Consider the following 16838-nt stretch of genomic DNA (forward strand, 5'->3'; position numbering starts at 1 on the left):
CAGTATATTGTGATTGGGGTAGTAAAACAAGGAGAGCATCTACTGAAAGTCATCACTAGAAACTGACAATACCGCTGGAGAGGTGTAGTGTTCAAACCGCGAAGGTCACGACGCGATCTGACAGGCCCTCTCGTTGTTTGGTTCGTGGAGAATTTTTCTGGCTAACGAAAAAATGGGTACCGGCAAATCTTGCAACGCAGTTCGAGCTGAACACATGAACATTAGAGGCGGGGCGCTTACACGTGCTAGAAAGGATAAGACTGGTTCGTTCCTGTGGAGGAACGTGCGTTGCACAGTAACACACAGTTACCGCTTAGCGTTTAGTGCTGTATCTGGCTCTGCGGCAGAAATGAACAACGCCGTTCTAAGGGGGAACAACAAAGTTTCCGACAGCCCCTTCATATCGTCTTCTTTATTGTTGTTGCATATGCGTCTTTGTAATGCAAATATTCGGCCTACAATGTACTGAAACATGTTATGAGGTCGAGGAATCGGCCTCGGTTCGTTGGCCTGCATGCACACAGAGTATCCGTATATACGGCGACGGCCCGCAGGTGGGCGCATGGATACGAATATTTCTTCCCGTTTCCTGTTTGTCGGCCACTGTGGCGGTGCCTAGTCGGCTGCGGAAGTTCGGAGACAGCCGCACACAGACGCGGGATCTGTGGACGTTAGATTTTCCCGTTTCACGAAAAAGGAACGTTTGAACGCAGGCTTTTGTGTGGAGCAGGTTATGCGGGAGGACGCACTGTACTTGCAAGGCCCTCTTGCAGTCTGTCCCTCAAAAACGCACTGCGAGGGCGGATTCCGTGGTTGATGCTAGCATATTTTGCTGCAAGCAGGGAACTCGCTCTTGTTTTCTGTGTCGGCACAACTCTTCCGGAGAACATTTTTCTCTTTCTTTCTCGACGGCTTGCCATTATCCCAGCGTCTTCCCCGTGTTCCCTTTTCTTCGGTTCTCGACTGTATCCGATCCGTAGCTGTTGCGGACGCCCGGCTGGATTCCCTGCGAAAATTGTCTACCCGTTTTTGTCTGCCCACACCTTTCCGAAGATGATGCCGCTGTCCTCGTCTCTTTTCCGACCGTATGGTCACCTTTTCCACCAGTTCCCCCGGCGCTTCTTTTCCTCTGCACAGCGGGGTGACTATTCTTTGATGCTCCCGCGCCATTTCTCCTCCACCGCGTCGTCTGTCACGAAACCGCCGCAGAAGACGGATGCCCCCGCAAAACATGATGAGCACGACTCTCACCACGGCACAAACAATTTCTACCACATGCCTTCCCACCACTCTCCGTCCCGTCACCACCTGAATCCTGATGGAACAATGCGCGACCTCACGACGGCAGAGACTTTCCACTGGGAGCACGCTGAAGCAGAAACGCCTGCCCAGCAGATTGTTTCCGTTAACGGACGCAAGATGGTCAAGGGCGTTGAGACCAGAGATCTCGTCGAGCTCTTCCTTGTTCACCAAGTACGTCCTTCGTGAGGGATTCGCGGGGGTCTGTAGGCCACAGAAAACCGCGACACTCTTGAGCCACCGCAAGGTCAATGGAACGCTTCTTGTTCCCGTAATGGCAAACGAGGTGTCTAGGTGGCATGACACAACAAATTCTGTGCGTCTCTCAGCGGAGTTGTTCTTGCAGACACTTGGAAAGGCCGGTTTGGGGAACTTGCTGAAAATGGTTTCAAAAACTCGAAACCCCTCGGGGAAAGTGTCTGAGACGAATCAGGGTGCGAAGTAAACTTTTTTGGAAGAGCCTTCAGGGAAAACGGAGGTGGACGTACACCAAGCCTATTCCTGTGTTGGAAATATCAACACCAGTCTTAAGAGCTGAAAGGCTCGCGGCCTGTGTGCACAAAGCATTCAGTGGATAGAACAGGGTATGGCTGCAGACTTGAAAGCCTTGGCGGGGAAAGCAGGACTTCGGAGCGGTGGTGTGGAGGTCGCAAAGGGAGCATATTCCTTTTCGCTTGGTCGAGAAGTCGGAATTTTGTAGCAAGCAAAACATCATGAGGGCTTTGAATTGTCTTCATTCACTATTTTTCCTCTCCTGAGGATGGATAACTGTTGCCGGAATCGCGGGTTTCACTTGAACTCTCCAGAGTCGAGTTGGGCTTGAAACGTGCCTGAAAATACTTTGTTTCTCTTGTGCTGTCCCTGGCGAGACGTCAGGTACGTCACATGTGATTGTTTATTATAATTTGGTGATCCTCATTAAAAACACATTCTATAGAGGAGGCTCCTGTGTCAGCAAGGGCGAAAACTCTAACACGCTGGTAACCACACAAGACTTTTCCGTTTATTTAGATCCGTGAAAGTATTGACCTAATCGTGGCGAGAGGTGGTATGTAGGGTAGGCGACAGAAGGTGCGAATCTTGCATGATGTTAGTCGGTTGATTGTGGGTTTTTTTCAGAAAAACATTCCTTTCTGGCCACGAATGCGTATGAACGTCTGGGGCAACCACGACTTGCTCATGAAGGCTGAGTTCCTTTTCTTCTGGACTCCCACATTCATCACCTGGTCGCTTGCAAGTAAGAGACGAAAGAGTGTTTTTGCATCAACAGGCATGCGACGCTGTAGATGACGGTGAACGGTCGAAACTGTGACACTTCACCGAATGGCACTTGAGTGCACGAAGTTCCAGTGGCCTGTGACAGATGAATTTGCCCTCGATGATTGGGTATTGGGTATTAGAGGCGAAACGTGAATAAAACATGCGCATTTTATGTTTTCGTGAGACGCACTTGAACGAGCAGGCGGCTTGCTATTATGTTCTTTATGTCGGAAGAGAGGTGACAAAGAACGTATTCAACGGGACGAGGTTCCTGTGGCAGAAAATGCCGCGTGCATTGGAGGGGCTATCAGTTATCGGACAGATGCTGAGTGGGCAGTTCTGTGGTGTCCGTTTAAAAAACAATGTCACTGCTCAAGAGCATGCTGCGTATAAGACAAAGGCATGCCCCTAGAGGCTACTGTCGAAAAGCGAATGTTGCACTGCACCAAGAGTAAATGTGTGCGAGCACTGAATACCCATGGGCTTTCTGCGGACCTAGCAGCGATTCTGTCTACGAATGGTTGCGTGTTTCTGCGCAGTTCCGATGTTCACGCTCTTGTACATGCTCGACGAAGCGGTGTATGCGGCCATGACCGTCAAAGTTATCGGCAGACAGTGGTACTGGATCTACGAAGTCGAGTCGCCTGTTGACGACGAGGAGTAGAGAGCACAGGCGGCTTCCTATGCGTTTCCTAAAGGACGGCTGTTCGAGCGTTGAATGGGCAGTTGATGGTCTGCACCCAGAAGCAAAAGGAAACAACTGGATGCCGCAGTTTGCCAGCATCTTTGAGAGGTTTTGGAATCACAGTCGTTTTTCTCGAGTTCAGCAGCGGCTCTGGGACAGCGACCTCGGTTTTGAGAAGCGCGGGAACAGCACTGCTGTAAACGACGCTCATGTGCTGCGGCGCTGGATGAGCTTGTGAACCCGAGATGAATCGACGTTTCCGTGTACAATTGAGTGTGTGGATGGAAAAATACACTTTGTTGAATACAAATGTGAGTACCGTGAAAATACGACCCAGCGAGCCGGAGATATGTTTCCTCTGGACACGGCACTGCGAAAGTGGTGCGTTTAACCAGGGCTGTCGTCACTTGGAAGAGCAGACACCGCTAGCAGTGGTGAACATAAATATGCGAATTGAAAGAAAGCGGTCTCATGTCCGTTCTATCGAGTCGCCAATCACGCGTGCCAAGAAAGAAGTGACAAAAGGGATTAGTCGGATCCGACTGTGTGGACTACCCGGACTTGAACAAACATTCTGTGTTATTCAGGAAGGGCAGTTTTGTTAAGAGTAAGCGAAAGATGTTTGTCTAACTTTCAACGCCTCAGAGGTACGCCGCGGTGTCTATACACAACGTGTGCACGCAACGAGGGAAAGCCTCTCGTCGAGCCGCACCTGCCCACGTGTATAACAACTTGCACGATTCTCCATGCCAGTCTGTGGGTGGGGACATCGAAATCGCAGCCTTGGGGGACAAAACGAGCAGCTTTAGAGAAGGCGAACAGGGAACGTTTTTTTGTGTCGCAGTTGGGCACTTCAGCACCAGACCATTGTTAGAAACAGCGATTCAAATGAGAACTGTCCTAAAATGAAGTGGTCTTAAGTTAAGTCGAATGGTGGTTGTGGCTATCCCGTTGTAAAGAGAGGTGTCTTCACCGTTTTTAGTAGCGGATTTCCGAAGCGAGAGTCGAGGTGGAAGCATACAGGCTGGTTCATAATGAAGGATATCCGGAGTTTCTCTGGTTGTCTCTTCATGAACAGTCGTCCCCTTTTCCCTCGTAGTACGTTCTTCGGAGAAAAATCGGCACGATCATGTTCGTTTTGTTGGCTCTCCAGTCAATACGTCGCAGATCATTTTCTGCTTGACTGTTCACGGAGAGGTGACAGGCTGTGACGCGCCAACATGAGAAAGCAGAAAAGCTTTGCGTCACGTTGGAAACGAGTGTGTGAATAATTGGCTGTGGTTAGCTTGAGGAGTCTTTTCGAGGGTTATTTTTCCAAAATGATGTGCACAGTGTCATCTATGGAACAAGGAACGGGGCTGTAGCGTTAGCAGGAAGAATCCAGGAGGCAACGACCTCCGTTTTTCTGGTAGAGTATGTGACAGTAGTTTAAAGAACCACTCAGACATACACGCGCCATGTTTGGCAATTAGACGGCAAAAATTTAGTCATGCATCAATGCAGAAAAGTTGAAGGGAGGCGATTGAGGCAGATACGACGGGCTCGAAAGAATATCAAAGGTTCAGATTTAACGGCAGGCGATGCTCAGGAACAAAAGAATTGAATGATACATCTGTGTATCTGAACACGCGGTTGCTCGTTCATTTTCCCGTGCAGTGTATGTACGTGCCTTTGTTAGGAAGGACTTTGGTCTTATCAATGCTCGAATGCCTCACTTTGTCTCTACATCGGCCTCCCTTGCTAGTGTAGAGAAATCATCCCTTTCAGCCCCAAAACAAAAGTATGGTGCTAATCAGCTGTACCCACCGGAATCATGAAACTCCTGCGCGAGGGCAAGCGCGGCGAAAACAGTACTTCGACTTCTGTCGAGTGGGACAGCACAGTGGCATGCAGAAGGTATGTTCTAGTCGCGTCCCCATTCCCAGTGATTCCAGGGGACCGATCTGCCCATAGGAAACGGTTGCTTTTTCATCAGTACCGGCAAAAAAGTCAGGTGACCCCAAAGAACTGTGGTGGTACGGTGCAGAGGTCGCGACATTCGTGTGCGCGGAAATGCTGCTTCGTAGCGGTTTCCAGACGCACCTGGACTTTGCAAAGGAGAACCAGATAACAAACCCGCGCAAGCATTACAGTTGTGTCCGGCGATGAAAATATGAATTTGACGGGGATTTGATTGGAAAAAACGCTGGTGGTTGCATGCAGAAAGCTTCGTTCAAGCGTGCAGATTTTTTTTTCGCTCGCTACGCGAGTTACCCGGGGGGCCAGCGCCTCGTCCTCTCGATGCTACGGGAACAGTTAGCTACGTGCCGTTCGAGATCGTTGTACCGAGTAAGATGTAGACGAAGGAGAATCATAAGCGTCTCTTTCTCCGTTTTCTCGATGACAGTTCCGGGAGTTTACGGAGTGTAGGCCTTTTTACCCCACTTTTTGTGCACGCTCTTTTTCTGTCTCCCGGTGCCACACACCAGCCTCTTTGTTTACCGCTTGAAGGTACGCGCGAGTGTCCCAATTTGCAGGAATGACACTACTGCGAATTCATCAGATCAGTTTTTTATGTTTCCCTGTGGTTTGTTATTTCCGATTTCTCGAGAAAACATGGCATATTCACGTCGTGGGGCACACTCCGTCGCCACGAAGGCGGGAGCTCTGTTGTCGATGCTGGTCCTCACCGGTTTCTGCGTGGTTTTCGTGCGAGCGGGAAACAACGAGTTCCCCGCCACTCAAGTCGCAGACATAACCTGCTCTGCCGAATCGATGGAGCACGCGGTAACGCTTAGTGCCAATGAAACATTCAGCCTCACATGCGCAACACAAGACTGGGAACCCGTTCCGTCCAAGTTCCACGAAGTCATGTGTCCCGGCCAGGGCTGTAATTGCACCGACGCACAGGCAGCTCCTTATGTTGCGTACTTTCCACTAACAAAGTACTGGAAGTGGGTGTCGCCAGAAAACAACAGTGACAAGACACACCAGTGGACAACCCCTGTCGGCAAGTGGCTCAACATGCAAGAGGCCGCGACCTTCAGTGTTGGCTGTCGACATAAGAACAACAACACTCTCTGCTTCGTAGATGTCACAGTAAAGGCTGGCGGTCACGTTCTTGTTCCACCAGTTGCAGCGTCCTTTTTGGCCCTTCTAGCAGCTTCTGCAGTCCAGATCCTGTAAAAAGCCCGCCGTCGCTTCGAGCTCAGGAGCAGACGCAGGATCCAGCATTGCTGTAGTATGTTCACGTGTCGATGAAAGGTACTTCTGCGTCGGCCGAAGGCGGCTGGCAGGGATGTAGTGGAGTCGATCGAGTCTAGGGAAAGTGCGGTGGAATGCCCCGATGTGAGCTACAAAAGCAATTGCTGTCGGAGAATGTAGAGGTGGACCACAGGGACGAGATGAGGGGTTTCCTCGCATAACGGCTGAGAAAAAGGGATTTTCGGTTAGGGACCACCGACGTAGGGAGCAGCCACCGAACGACTGCGACTCTAAATAGATGTGTGCATGCGTTGCAACCGTTCTGAATGGTTCTGGTACAGTTATTAAACCAACACCCGGGAGCAGGAAAACCGTCAGTTGATAGAGCACGCAACAGTGCTGTCCTTCATCTGAGTGGAGTCTGGCGAACACTACAACACGGAGTTGAGTCGCGATCCAAGAGGAGTTTTCCGTTTCAAGAGAGGCACACCATCTAGAGGTGTGCCATGTACACCGAAACTTGCTGGATCGCGGTTTCGGTGTCGTCGCAGAAAAAAAAGTGTGGTTCCTAGTTGCTTCCAGGAGCCACCCGTTTTCGTTGTGTGATGACGGCCCACGTATTCCCACGTATTTTCTCCACCCTTCTCTCTGTCTATGACGCGCTCATTCTCTTGTCATCTAAAGAAGCACGCTCCAGCTCCCTGCGTGATCTCGATGGAGATGCTTTTCAAGAAGTTTGCTTTTCAGTAAGTTTAAACAAAAATAGCAAATCGCTCATCCACCGTTCCACTTGACCAACTACGTGCCTCAAAGCGTGTGCTTGATACTCTTTTTACACAGCTCCGCAGTGACGCAAGTGATCGAGTTGCACATGCGTCCGAAATCATACCAGGGGCCCCTAAAACAAAAAGGTGGACAGCGCCCGTCCTTGTGGTGTTAAAGAGTCTTTTTAAAAGAGTATTCCGGTAGAGGTTTGAAGAAAAACGTAGAGAAGAAAATGTGTACAGGATACAGAAGATCAGCTTCAGACGAGCACCTGGAAAAAACAGAGGTCGCGCGTGATCCCACTCATGCAAACACCTGTCTTCTCCCATTCTTGATATTTATTGAGACTTCTGTTTCTTCTTGCCTGCGGAACTACCCGCATTTGCAAAGGAATTTCTTCGAAGCACAGGAGGCTTTGCCAAATGTCTGAAACCTTCATGGCCTGCATAAGTACACCAGCACACCGCAACGTGTCTGTTGCAAAAGAACAGGTGGCAGCGACCCACGGACGTAAAATGATCACGAGAAACAAAAAATAGTGGAGATGGTTAATATATACTTCAGATCTCTTGCAGGTAACGGTGTGTATCCTTGTCCATGAGCCTGTTTCCGAAAAAAACACGCATTCGTCGGATGTTTTTGGAGGTGCATACGGGGATTTCTGTGGGCTGAATAGGAAACCCACCTTCCTTGGAGGAGATGCAGGCTTCCGCAAATTCCAAGAGAGCCCGTGAATTTGTGAATTCGCCTGTTAAAGATTCATACGGGCCCACAAGCATCAACGGAATATCGACTTTCGTTGAATGCACTGGAGGCAAAAAACATTATTTGCCATACAAAAGGGTGTTCTGTTAGTGAATTGCTTTTACTACACAAAGTCAGAAGACAGAATGGCACAAGGGAAGGTTTCTTAAAAGCGGGTCTTCGTTGCAGGAACCGTGAATTCAAGGGCTGTCGCGCTACTTCGTGGTCAGTATACAGCGGAAAACACGAGTTGTATAGCTCCAGTCTGTCTGACTAAAAACAAGCAGACAGCAGAAAGACCTATTAACCTCCGTACGGTCCTTACCTTCGTAAACAGAGTAGATGAATGTATCCTTCGACACATCCTTCTTCTTCTTCGCCTCAGGCGTAGGCGCTGAAAACCCGCATACATTTCAAATCCAACACTGTTCGACAGGCTGTCGTACAACATGCTTAAACGGTTATTTCCAAGCGGAAGCCAAGTGCGACGTGCTCATCTCCGCGTCTCATTTTTCTCGTTATCGATAAATTTTGTCCGCCTCCACCACGCCGTACACCTCCTCTAGTTTCGCGACGTTCACATTCCGATGCTGAATGCGCGATGTAATTCTTCCTCATCAAACACAAAGCGCCCACAAAAGCAGAGAAAAATCAAAAGCGACTCACGCGGTGATATGTTTCCGACGCATGCTACTTTCGTTGCATAGAACGATTTCGCTCCGAGGTCGATGCCGGTCACCTGAAAGAATCGAACAGCAAAGATAACCCACAAAAAGAACGAGATTTTCCCTCAAGAATTGGTTGTAAACAAACATTGAAGAAAGCGGGACACCACATTATGCTTATGCAACTTCAGAAGTGAAATGGAACAGGAACTCACCTCGTATTTCCCGGTGTCTACGGTGATAACCTTGAGCTTCCGGGTCTTTCCTTTCTTGCCAACACTGCCTGCAATGACCTTGTTTTTCGTCTCGGGGGTAAAACCTCCTTTTCGTGCGAACATAATGCACCGACTACCCGGCGGGAAGAGGCAGTTCTTGGTGAAGGAAATGTTCTGCAGAGAGACCCACACAAAATAACAAAAGTGTGATCCATCTACAATGCCACCAAAAAACACGTCCTTTCCCAACACTGCTGACGAACATTCCAAAAGGAATCTAAAGGCAACACCTAGACATCACACTTACATACACGTACGCATATATATATATATATATATATTCCCTCTTGTGTGTCTGTAAAATGTCAAAAAGCGGCACAGCACACACTGACTGCATTTGTCTGTCGTTCCGCGTTCGTAATTGTACATTCTGCTCCGTCGATGTCCGAAACAGTAAGGCCCGCAACAACTCACACGTCTACGTGTCTCCGCCGCTCCATCTATCAAGACCCTTGTATCTTCTGTGTCGTTTGTCTGCACTGCTTGGGCTGCTATCTACTAGCCTGTTGATCGAGTTAACTGTTGTTCCGTTAGAGTAGCTTCCGAGTGGTGCCTGAACTCAAAGTGTCTTTTCAAGCAATCCCCCTCATCGAAAAACAACACTAAGTGCGCGGTGCAATCACGCCGGCGTGACACACTCACCTCTTCAACGTTGCGCACTTCGACTTTGGTATTCTTCTGCAAAAAAGATGACAAATTTTCCCAGTTTTTCAGGGCCCATACATTCAGAATTCGCGGAGCCTTTCCGTTGGTGATAACCATCGCCTCGGTGCTGGACGGGATACGGAAACGCTCCGAGAACTTTGCTCCGCTTGGCAGCGAGGCTGCGAATAACAGAGTTGCCAGTAGGGCAACCAGTCAAACAAAATGCGCAAGTGCAGACACAAGCTCTCTGCACACCTGCACGTACGTCCGCTGGCTGTCACGCAAATCACGTATTGAAGAAGTGTCGCGGGAAGACGAATAAATAGGTAGAGCTAGATAGCACGCGTGTGGAAATGTCGGATATAAAGAAGCGGGTACTCAGCCGGACAGACACATCAAAACACACCGACAGACGCAAACCCTCCAAGAGAGAGGAAAGGGTAGAGATAACAAGAAACAAGAAGAACGGCGTGTGAAACAGAGAAGGTAGAGTGAACTACGAGCAAAGGGGCAAGATCGAAAGCTGCTTATTGGTTAAAACGAACACGATCTTTACCTGAGCAGTCGACGCTTCCTAGATTCCCGAATTTCATGAGCTCCTGACGGTGATTGTCTAGAATCTCAGGGACCTTCCTGGGTACGCAAAAGGGCAACATAGGCTCCATGCGAGTCTGCCTCACTGAAACCACGCCAAATAGCCACTTTCTAGCCGTAATGACACAAGGTCAGTTGCCTACCGGGCTGCGAACATGGCAGCCGCCAAACTCAAACGAAACGCTACTGAGAGGGTTCATCTGTCTTCCTAACTGCAGCGTATAGTAAGAACACCACCAACATCTAAGGACCAGGCACAGCATGATTCCACAAGAATTCGCGGGAGACTCGAAATGTTCAATGACCTCTGCTTCATCACGCAAAAGCGACGGAGCTGCCAAGGCGAGGAAATGCATTCGCAGGAAAGAGCGACGAAGTATCAGTGCTAAGCCGCGATACGCTTGAAGACGTTTGAGCACCTACCATTTCTTGTTTTCTGGCCATCGGCAAAGAACAATCCACGGACTGCCGCCAAACATGACTTCTGCAAAGGTGGAGCGACAGGGAATGGAACAGACCTTTTGCAAAGTGTGAATGCTTTTCTTGAATCACGAAAGCCAGTAAACATGTGAAAGCACCACGCACGAGCACGTTCGCCAACACTTCGCCGACGCTTCACAGTGAGCCCCATCATCCAAGTACGTGGGTTCACTTCCATGTTTTGTGCATCGAGCCACGAGATCTGTTCGCAAAAGACCGACTGCAGTCTCATGCTGATGAGCCTTGGCTTCCGAGCACCAACCCTCTGACAATCGATCGAGTGTGCCGGAGAACATGTGCAACTCGAGGGGGCAAACTTTCCTCTGAGAGCACTCTGCAGTTCAAAAATCAAACCCTGACGCTTGGCGTCCTGACACAGTTAATATTCTTCCATTCAGCAAATCGCCACAAACTGGGAAGAAGTGACTGCAGGCCGGCGCGTCATTCGTTGCATCTCTGCGAAGATGTCGCAGACCCCAGAAGCCCACGCGATCCAGGGCGACAGCCCAGCCTCCGTTCTTCGAACGCGCTGCATCTGATTTCACCGCTGGCACAAGGGGGGGACAGCGTGGGATACGCCATTGCAGTTGGTGTTTTCCATGTTCGTTCACACATAGAACGTACCCTTAAGGCGCTCCGTGTCTGTAACGTCAATGTTCCGGAAGCCGAAATTCAAATCTAGATACGCCCGATAAATTGCCTGCGGAGCAAACAAAGCTACACAGCCTCCCCTTTTCGAACAGCGCAGTTCTTCCACGGTGTGCACACCTGCAGTGCACTTGAAAGGAACGCTCCCGGTACAGTTCATTCGATATCAAAAATAAGCTCAGTGTGCCACGCCCGCGCCTATTCAAGGACGTAGGCAGTGGTCAACCCGGCAGGTTGACACAAGGAAAGTGGGCAAAAACACCGAGGGAGTCGTCGAGAGGCTAACAAGCTGAACAGCACACACGCATCCCGATACATCTCTGATTCCGGTGTCGGTGCGTGTTGCAAAAGACGCAAAACAGTTAGTAAACAGAGACAGTTGCCCATGGAGATGCATACACAAGTATAGAAGTGCATACTCGGGGTAAAAAAAAAGAGATCTGAAAATACAGATCAACACGTAGTCTCCTTCATGCCTCACCTGTGTGATGCCGGCGATGATTACGAATGCCACAGCAGCGACTGCAGACAAAGCCGACATTGAAAATCAACTGTAAACTCAGAAGTGGTTTCCAGTGCACTGCCGGGTTTCCCGCGAGTTAACTGGATCCGACACAAAACCACCACGCCTGTTAATTCTTTTGCTTTTGTCTTGTTGGCTGTTCCCGTGCGCTCGCACACACTCGCCTAATAAAAGGGTGTGACTACTCCTGTACACCAGTTTAATCAGTAAATATACTTGCAAAAAATACATATAAATCAGACAACTACAGTTTGCCTGTGTGCACGGGCACAAAATAGAGAAAGAGTTTGTCTCCCCCGAACAGTTCCCCAAACCCTGGGCCCTGCCAAGAGTACCACAGAAATCTACATCGAGATACGAGGCTGTACTTATGTACCAATGAAGCAGCTTGCGGAGCGTAGCATAAAAATGCCAAAGACGCTGAGCATTAGTCGCCTACTTGTTAGTCTCTGTTTCCAGACGTTTTCTTCTACGTTGTTGCGATACCGGCGTACGCCGGTTTCGGCGAAGACGTCTCTCCAAAATTTGTCGTTCCTTCTGCGAGCTTCTTGAACTCTTCTGGCGCGTTCTGGATCTTCAGTTGGAGCGTCGGAAACCTGCTCAGTTTGCGTAGGCTCCTTCGGTGACGGATCACGGGGACATACCGCCATCGTTTCGGCCATTCTTCCTGGGTTAGGCAAGCGGAATAAATGCGCAAAACATACCTAATTGCTCTCCACGGAGAACGAGCCACTTTCAAAACATGGCCAAGAAAATGGTGGTAGGCATCGAATTTTAAAACGGGACTTGGAACGGGAACGAAATGACCAGAGACGGATGGCGCTTGACTGTCCCGTTCAAAACTTGGATCAGCCCGGAAGTCACGGAAGGCTCAAAGAAACAGGGGAAAAGCGACAATGACTGCGAATGTAAAAACCGTTAAAAAGGTCGGCGTTATATGTAGTGGCAGTCTGCCGGTTCTCTTCTTGGAAAGAAGCGACGGTTGAAGTTTGATGGAAACGCCGTCGCCAGCGCGCTCACCCGACTGCGTCGCATGCACCGTGCCGCTGGGTGGGAAGATGACGCATCTGTTCGCTCGCGTGGCTCTTTGACAATATCTATTCATCTGAAGGGGAAAGGCAATCCTTTGTTACCTCTGTTTTGAGAAACAAATCCGTCTAATGACTTATTCACACGTGAGGCCGCTGCTCTGAAGAGTCCGGTCGCCCCGGGCTAAGCAGACCCCGTGCAACCCGGCAAACTGGTTTCCAGTTTTCGATTTTTGTTGCCGCAGTTTTGTTGGTAGAAGATATCTGCTTCAGCCGTTCAGTAAAAAACATGTGCAGCTTCATCGGTTTAGCAAGAATATTGGATTCCATAGGCGGGTGAGGGCCAAGAAGCGACTAGTGAGCGGCTGTCTCTAAGAAGCTGTCCTGCAGATTTTTCCCAGTGCGTCGAAAAAAAGGAGCAAGCATGCAAGGGATGTAAGGTAATTTTTTTCCGTAAACATGGTAGTGAAAGCTCATATTTTTCACTGGAGAACATAGAGCATGCTGTGAGCTGCCAAAAAAAATCCGCGGCAAAAGCCACCACTTCACCGAGAACCTAGCGTAGCACGCGGCGGCAAATCGACCCCGGTCAGAGCTCATACGTGCTTGAGAATACATACGTTTCTGTTGCCTTCTGCTCAGCAGTTTGACTTCAATGGATTGGAATGGCTCCCCTTTCCTTAGCGGACAAGGCAGTTCTGCATCAACTCACGATAACAGAACTGGGGATGTATATCACGGCTGTTTAACCGGCTGATCTTGCATAATCTGTCGGAACGCGGCACGAAAGGACATTTATTGTTTTTCTCTTGCAACCAACAGTTGGTCGTGTTTTGTTTTGGCCGTAACAAGGAACTCTGTCGTTGGTACGCGGTCGACATTCCGTTTTCTGAAGTTCGTGGATAGCACAGTGATGGGTGGCTCGTCGGCCTATCCGTGTGGCAGTTGATATCTACATCGCATTGACATTCTGTCACTTAACAGTGGCCTGTACAAACGAGATACCGAGACTTTACTTCCGTACAGACCAAACATGAAAAAGGCCAGCGGTTCGTGGATAAGCTGATGTGGTCAGCCGGAGTTTTAGATCACTGTACGAGGATTCGTACGCGGCAGGTGTTAGACAAATACCGTTATGATTTCAAATATCAATAAGAGAAATATGCTGCACCGATGTAACTTGTGCACCAGTTTTATGTTTCGACGAAGCTTGGACACTGTCGAGCCGATTCTCTTTGCTGCTGCGCTCGAGACGGTATCTGATAGCGCGGGCGGACGATTCATGCGCCACAGTATATTCCTCTCGGAAGTGATTTCTACTGCTCATTATGAAAGGTGTTATATACTGTGCACGTCGGTGTCGGGTCACTAGACTCAAAAACACCCGTTTTCCGAAGGTCGCGTTATTCGTGCGACGTGTTAAAAGCACCGTACATGCCCTTGAACACGCAGTCCTGTGTTTGTCCAGATCAGGGACGAAAAAAGCCTGCTCTTATGCACGTTTATTGTGTACTGTCGCTACATGGCATGTCGACCGTTTGCAATGTGGAGGATCTTGAATGGCACTGCAGAACTTCGTGGAAACATTACTACATTATATGCCCTTCACTGGTTGTCGAGTCAACTGTGGGCTCTCCTAACAATTTAGTCTGCTGTTCTGTGACAATGTGTTTATCTGTTTCGCTCTAGCCCCCTTCTACAGATAGCTTCGGGTATCACGAATGTCATGGATCTCGTCTTTCGCATTGAGACCTCGTTGTTTCGCTCGTGCTTACACATGTATCCGCAAAAGGTCACGAGCAGACTTACGTATGATGCGTGATTTCTGGTGAAGCTTCTCAATTGGAACTCCGCGTGTTCACCGATGGAGCCCAAGTTTGTGGGTCCAACAAGAAAAACTCGCGCACTGGAGTTGATGTTCTACGGGAGACTCTCATCAGAGTTGACCGGTTTCTGTAAAGCGTCCGTTGGGCGACCAATCTTCCCTTCAAGAAAACGATGAGATTCACCGAAAAACAACACACACGCGTCTATAAGCCGCATTATGTTGCATTACGTACATTGAACAAAAGGTTCACCGTGTCACCACAATCGTCGTTTCTCCCAAATCCCTGGCATTTCCTTGCCCGGTAAGGAAAAACAACACTCTCCTATTCCTACGCTTCGTAACAGTTTTCTTAATTGTAGGGTCTTAAACCGAAGGCGCACCCCGAATCCCAGCGCTACACACATATCCCCAAGTTCTGTGGCCTCCTTCTGGTTCTCCCCGCTTCTCTTACTGGTAAGAAAAGCCCGAGAGAGTCCAGGTTCAAAACATTTTAGCAGCAGAATCCGCGTTTTTTCTTGGTCTCAATTGGGAGAGTCATGGGGACATAGGGGTACACAACAGGATAGCCTTCACGGGGATCGTAGCCGTGGCTCCCGTCGGTGTAGCCGGCGGCAGCGGGATTGAAGTACATCATCTGCTGGTGGCCAGCGGGAATAGTCAGGGCATCTGTGGACGGGTACATCATTCGAGGCTGGAGAGCAGGAGCAGCCTGCGAAGTGAACGTGGCTGCAGGCAGACAAAAAGGGAACCAACACAACATAACAACTTGTTGCACGCGAAGGTCTGAGCGCGACAGCATAAGAACAAAACACTACAATCACACGATCTGCTTCAATGTTTTTTCTGCTACTGTCTCTTTTTTCTCTCTCTATCCACGTCGTACAAGTGACACGAATATCTTCGCTTTTAAGTCGCATCTGCGGTGAAGTCTCTCTGTGCCCCGCCTGCCGATGATGAGCACGAACGTAAAGAATGCGGCACTTGCCACAAAAAAGCAACCTACAACCGACGCCACTACTAGCGTCCCCAGTGCCCACTTCAGCGTGCTCCTTCCGTATACACACAGAAAAATCCACTCCAATCGTGCCTCGCGTAGTTTTCTATGGTCACTGCACACGTTTCCTGTCTGTGAAGCCATGAAAACGAACGTACTCGTCTGCGGAATTGGGGATCCCGGAGGCGGGCACTCGACGCTGTGGCCGCCATCGCTGTGAATCTCGTTGTCGGTGTAAACACGGCCTTCCATGGGGCTGGATTCTGTGGCGAACAAAAGAGAGACGCAACAAGGAATCGACAGAATCTGTGTGAACGCGCAAATATTACCAAAGTCCAAGTGCAGACCACCTCGACACGTATGCTTTTATGTCGTTAGCAAACGTGTGCACATTCCCTGTCAACATGAAGAGCACAAATGTCCTCTCGGACGGTGTGCATACATGTGATAAGCTTCTCGTTGAGGCGTTTCTCAGATATTTTTCTTTTGACACTGACTATGGCGTACAAACGGCTGAAGACACTGGCTGGATATATATATATATATATGGGGAGAGACGGACATATCCATATACTCCATGGTCCACAACACAGCCCGACGGCCCTACTGGATAGGTTACATATTGGCACATCGCATTAACCGTCGACAGCAGCACACGTAGAACAAAAGCATAGGGGAAAACTCAGCATGGGACCCTAGTGTGTCAGCTGATTATCTGATAAATTTTCGCATTGTTCTCATAACTTCTTTCTCTCCAGCACTTCACACAGGCGGGGCCGCGTAGCCCAGCCCGCGTCTCCCGGTTCCCGTCTCGGCAGACTTTTTCCACAGCGGTGATCCACGAAATGGCTCTCCGCAATTAGAACCATGCATCTCAGGAAACAGAATTTGCCTTCAGAACGGCCGTCCTCAGGCTATAAAGGTCATGGCTTACCAACTTCCAACTGACGCTCCGAAGCGCCACAGTTGAGTGGTGTGCCGGGGGAGACGGTAGGGGAAGTTGGTTGCGACATTGCTGCTGACAATCCCTACTGGGTACAAAGATTTCTGAAATTCCCTCACCGCTTAGTGGAAACAATTTCAACAAAGACAAGTGCAGAGAGAGAGGACGCGCGCCGATACATGCCTTTCGTTGGGAACGGATAAGGAATTCACAGCCCTGAGGGACGCGGAAGAAGGGAGCAAAAATGCGCCGGAGCAAAGTTGCTGCCGCGTCGGCTGA

The 16838-nt window shown here is 49.5% G+C and overlaps 3 protein-coding genes across 3 annotated transcripts; 1 reads left to right on the forward strand and 2 right to left on the reverse strand.

Moving 5' to 3' along the window:
• The first annotated feature begins 154 nt into the window (after window positions 1-154).
• Window positions 155-6879, forward strand: TGME49_226590 (cytochrome C oxidase subunit IIa, putative). Its single transcript, XM_002366271.2, has 3 exons — window positions 155-1473; window positions 2419-2536; window positions 3099-6879. Exons 1-3 carry the CDS (start codon window positions 817-819, stop codon window positions 3221-3223), a joined length of 900 nt encoding a protein of 299 aa, XP_002366312.1. The 5' UTR covers window positions 155-816; the 3' UTR covers window positions 3224-6879.
• On the reverse strand, window positions 6414-12854 carry TGME49_226580 (hypothetical protein). The gene is made up of 11 exons (XM_002366270.2): window positions 12206-12854; window positions 11725-11765; window positions 11220-11295; window positions 10539-10599; window positions 10078-10154; window positions 9519-9700; window positions 8817-8990; window positions 8603-8675; window positions 8262-8330; window positions 7878-7940; window positions 6414-7634 (listed from the first exon to the last, which is right to left on the reverse strand). Exons 1-11 carry the CDS (start codon window positions 12426-12428, stop codon window positions 7531-7533), a joined length of 1143 nt encoding a protein of 380 aa, XP_002366311.1. The 5' UTR covers window positions 12429-12854; the 3' UTR covers window positions 6414-7530.
• A 74-nt stretch (window positions 12855-12928) lies between these two features.
• On the reverse strand, window positions 12929-16809 carry TGME49_226570 (hypothetical protein). Its single transcript, XM_002366269.2, has 3 exons — window positions 16551-16809; window positions 15775-15879; window positions 12929-15348 (listed from the first exon to the last, which is right to left on the reverse strand). Exons 1-3 carry the CDS (start codon window positions 16627-16629, stop codon window positions 15113-15115), a joined length of 420 nt encoding a protein of 139 aa, XP_002366310.1. The 5' UTR covers window positions 16630-16809; the 3' UTR covers window positions 12929-15112.
• Window positions 16810-16838: the final 29 nt, after the last annotated feature.

Source organism: Toxoplasma gondii, chromosome X (assembly GCF_000006565.2).
Source record: "Toxoplasma gondii ME49 chromosome X, whole genome shotgun sequence".
Lineage (NCBI taxonomy): Eukaryota > Apicomplexa > Conoidasida > Eucoccidiorida > Sarcocystidae > Toxoplasma > Toxoplasma gondii.

Bases quoted from the DNA above. Each gene is read 5' to 3' on its own strand.
- TGME49_226590 (XM_002366271.2), top strand. From the start codon at position 817: ATGCTAGCATATTTTGCTGCAAGCAGGGAACTCGCTCTTGTTTTCTGT. The intron at 1,474-2,418 runs GTACGTCCTTCG...GGTTTTTTTCAG, and splicing joins AGCTCTTCCTTGTTCACCAA to AAAAACATTCCTTTCTGGCC. The intron at 2,537-3,098 runs GTAAGAGACGAA...GTTTCTGCGCAG, and splicing joins CATCACCTGGTCGCTTGCAA to TTCCGATGTTCACGCTCTTG.
- TGME49_226580 (XM_002366270.2), bottom strand. From the start codon at position 12,428: ATGGCCGAAACGATGGCGGTATGTCCCCGTGATCCGTCACCGAAGGAG. The intron at 10,600-11,219 runs GTACGTTCTATG...CCACCTTTGCAG, and splicing joins AGACACGGAGCGCCTTAAGG to AAGTCATGTTTGGCGGCAGT. The intron at 10,155-10,538 runs GTAGGTGCTCAA...TTGCGTACCCAG, and splicing joins TGGCCAGAAAACAAGAAATG to GAAGGTCCCTGAGATTCTAG.
- TGME49_226570 (XM_002366269.2), bottom strand. From the start codon at position 16,629: ATGTCGCAACCAACTTCCCCTACCGTCTCCCCCGGCACACCACTCAAC. The intron at 15,880-16,550 runs GTAAGCCATGAC...TGTTCGCCACAG, and splicing joins GGAGCGTCAGTTGGAAGTTG to AATCCAGCCCCATGGAAGGC. The intron at 15,349-15,774 runs GTACGTTCGTTT...GTCTGCCTGCAG, and splicing joins ATCCCCAATTCCGCAGACGA to CCACGTTCACTTCGCAGGCT.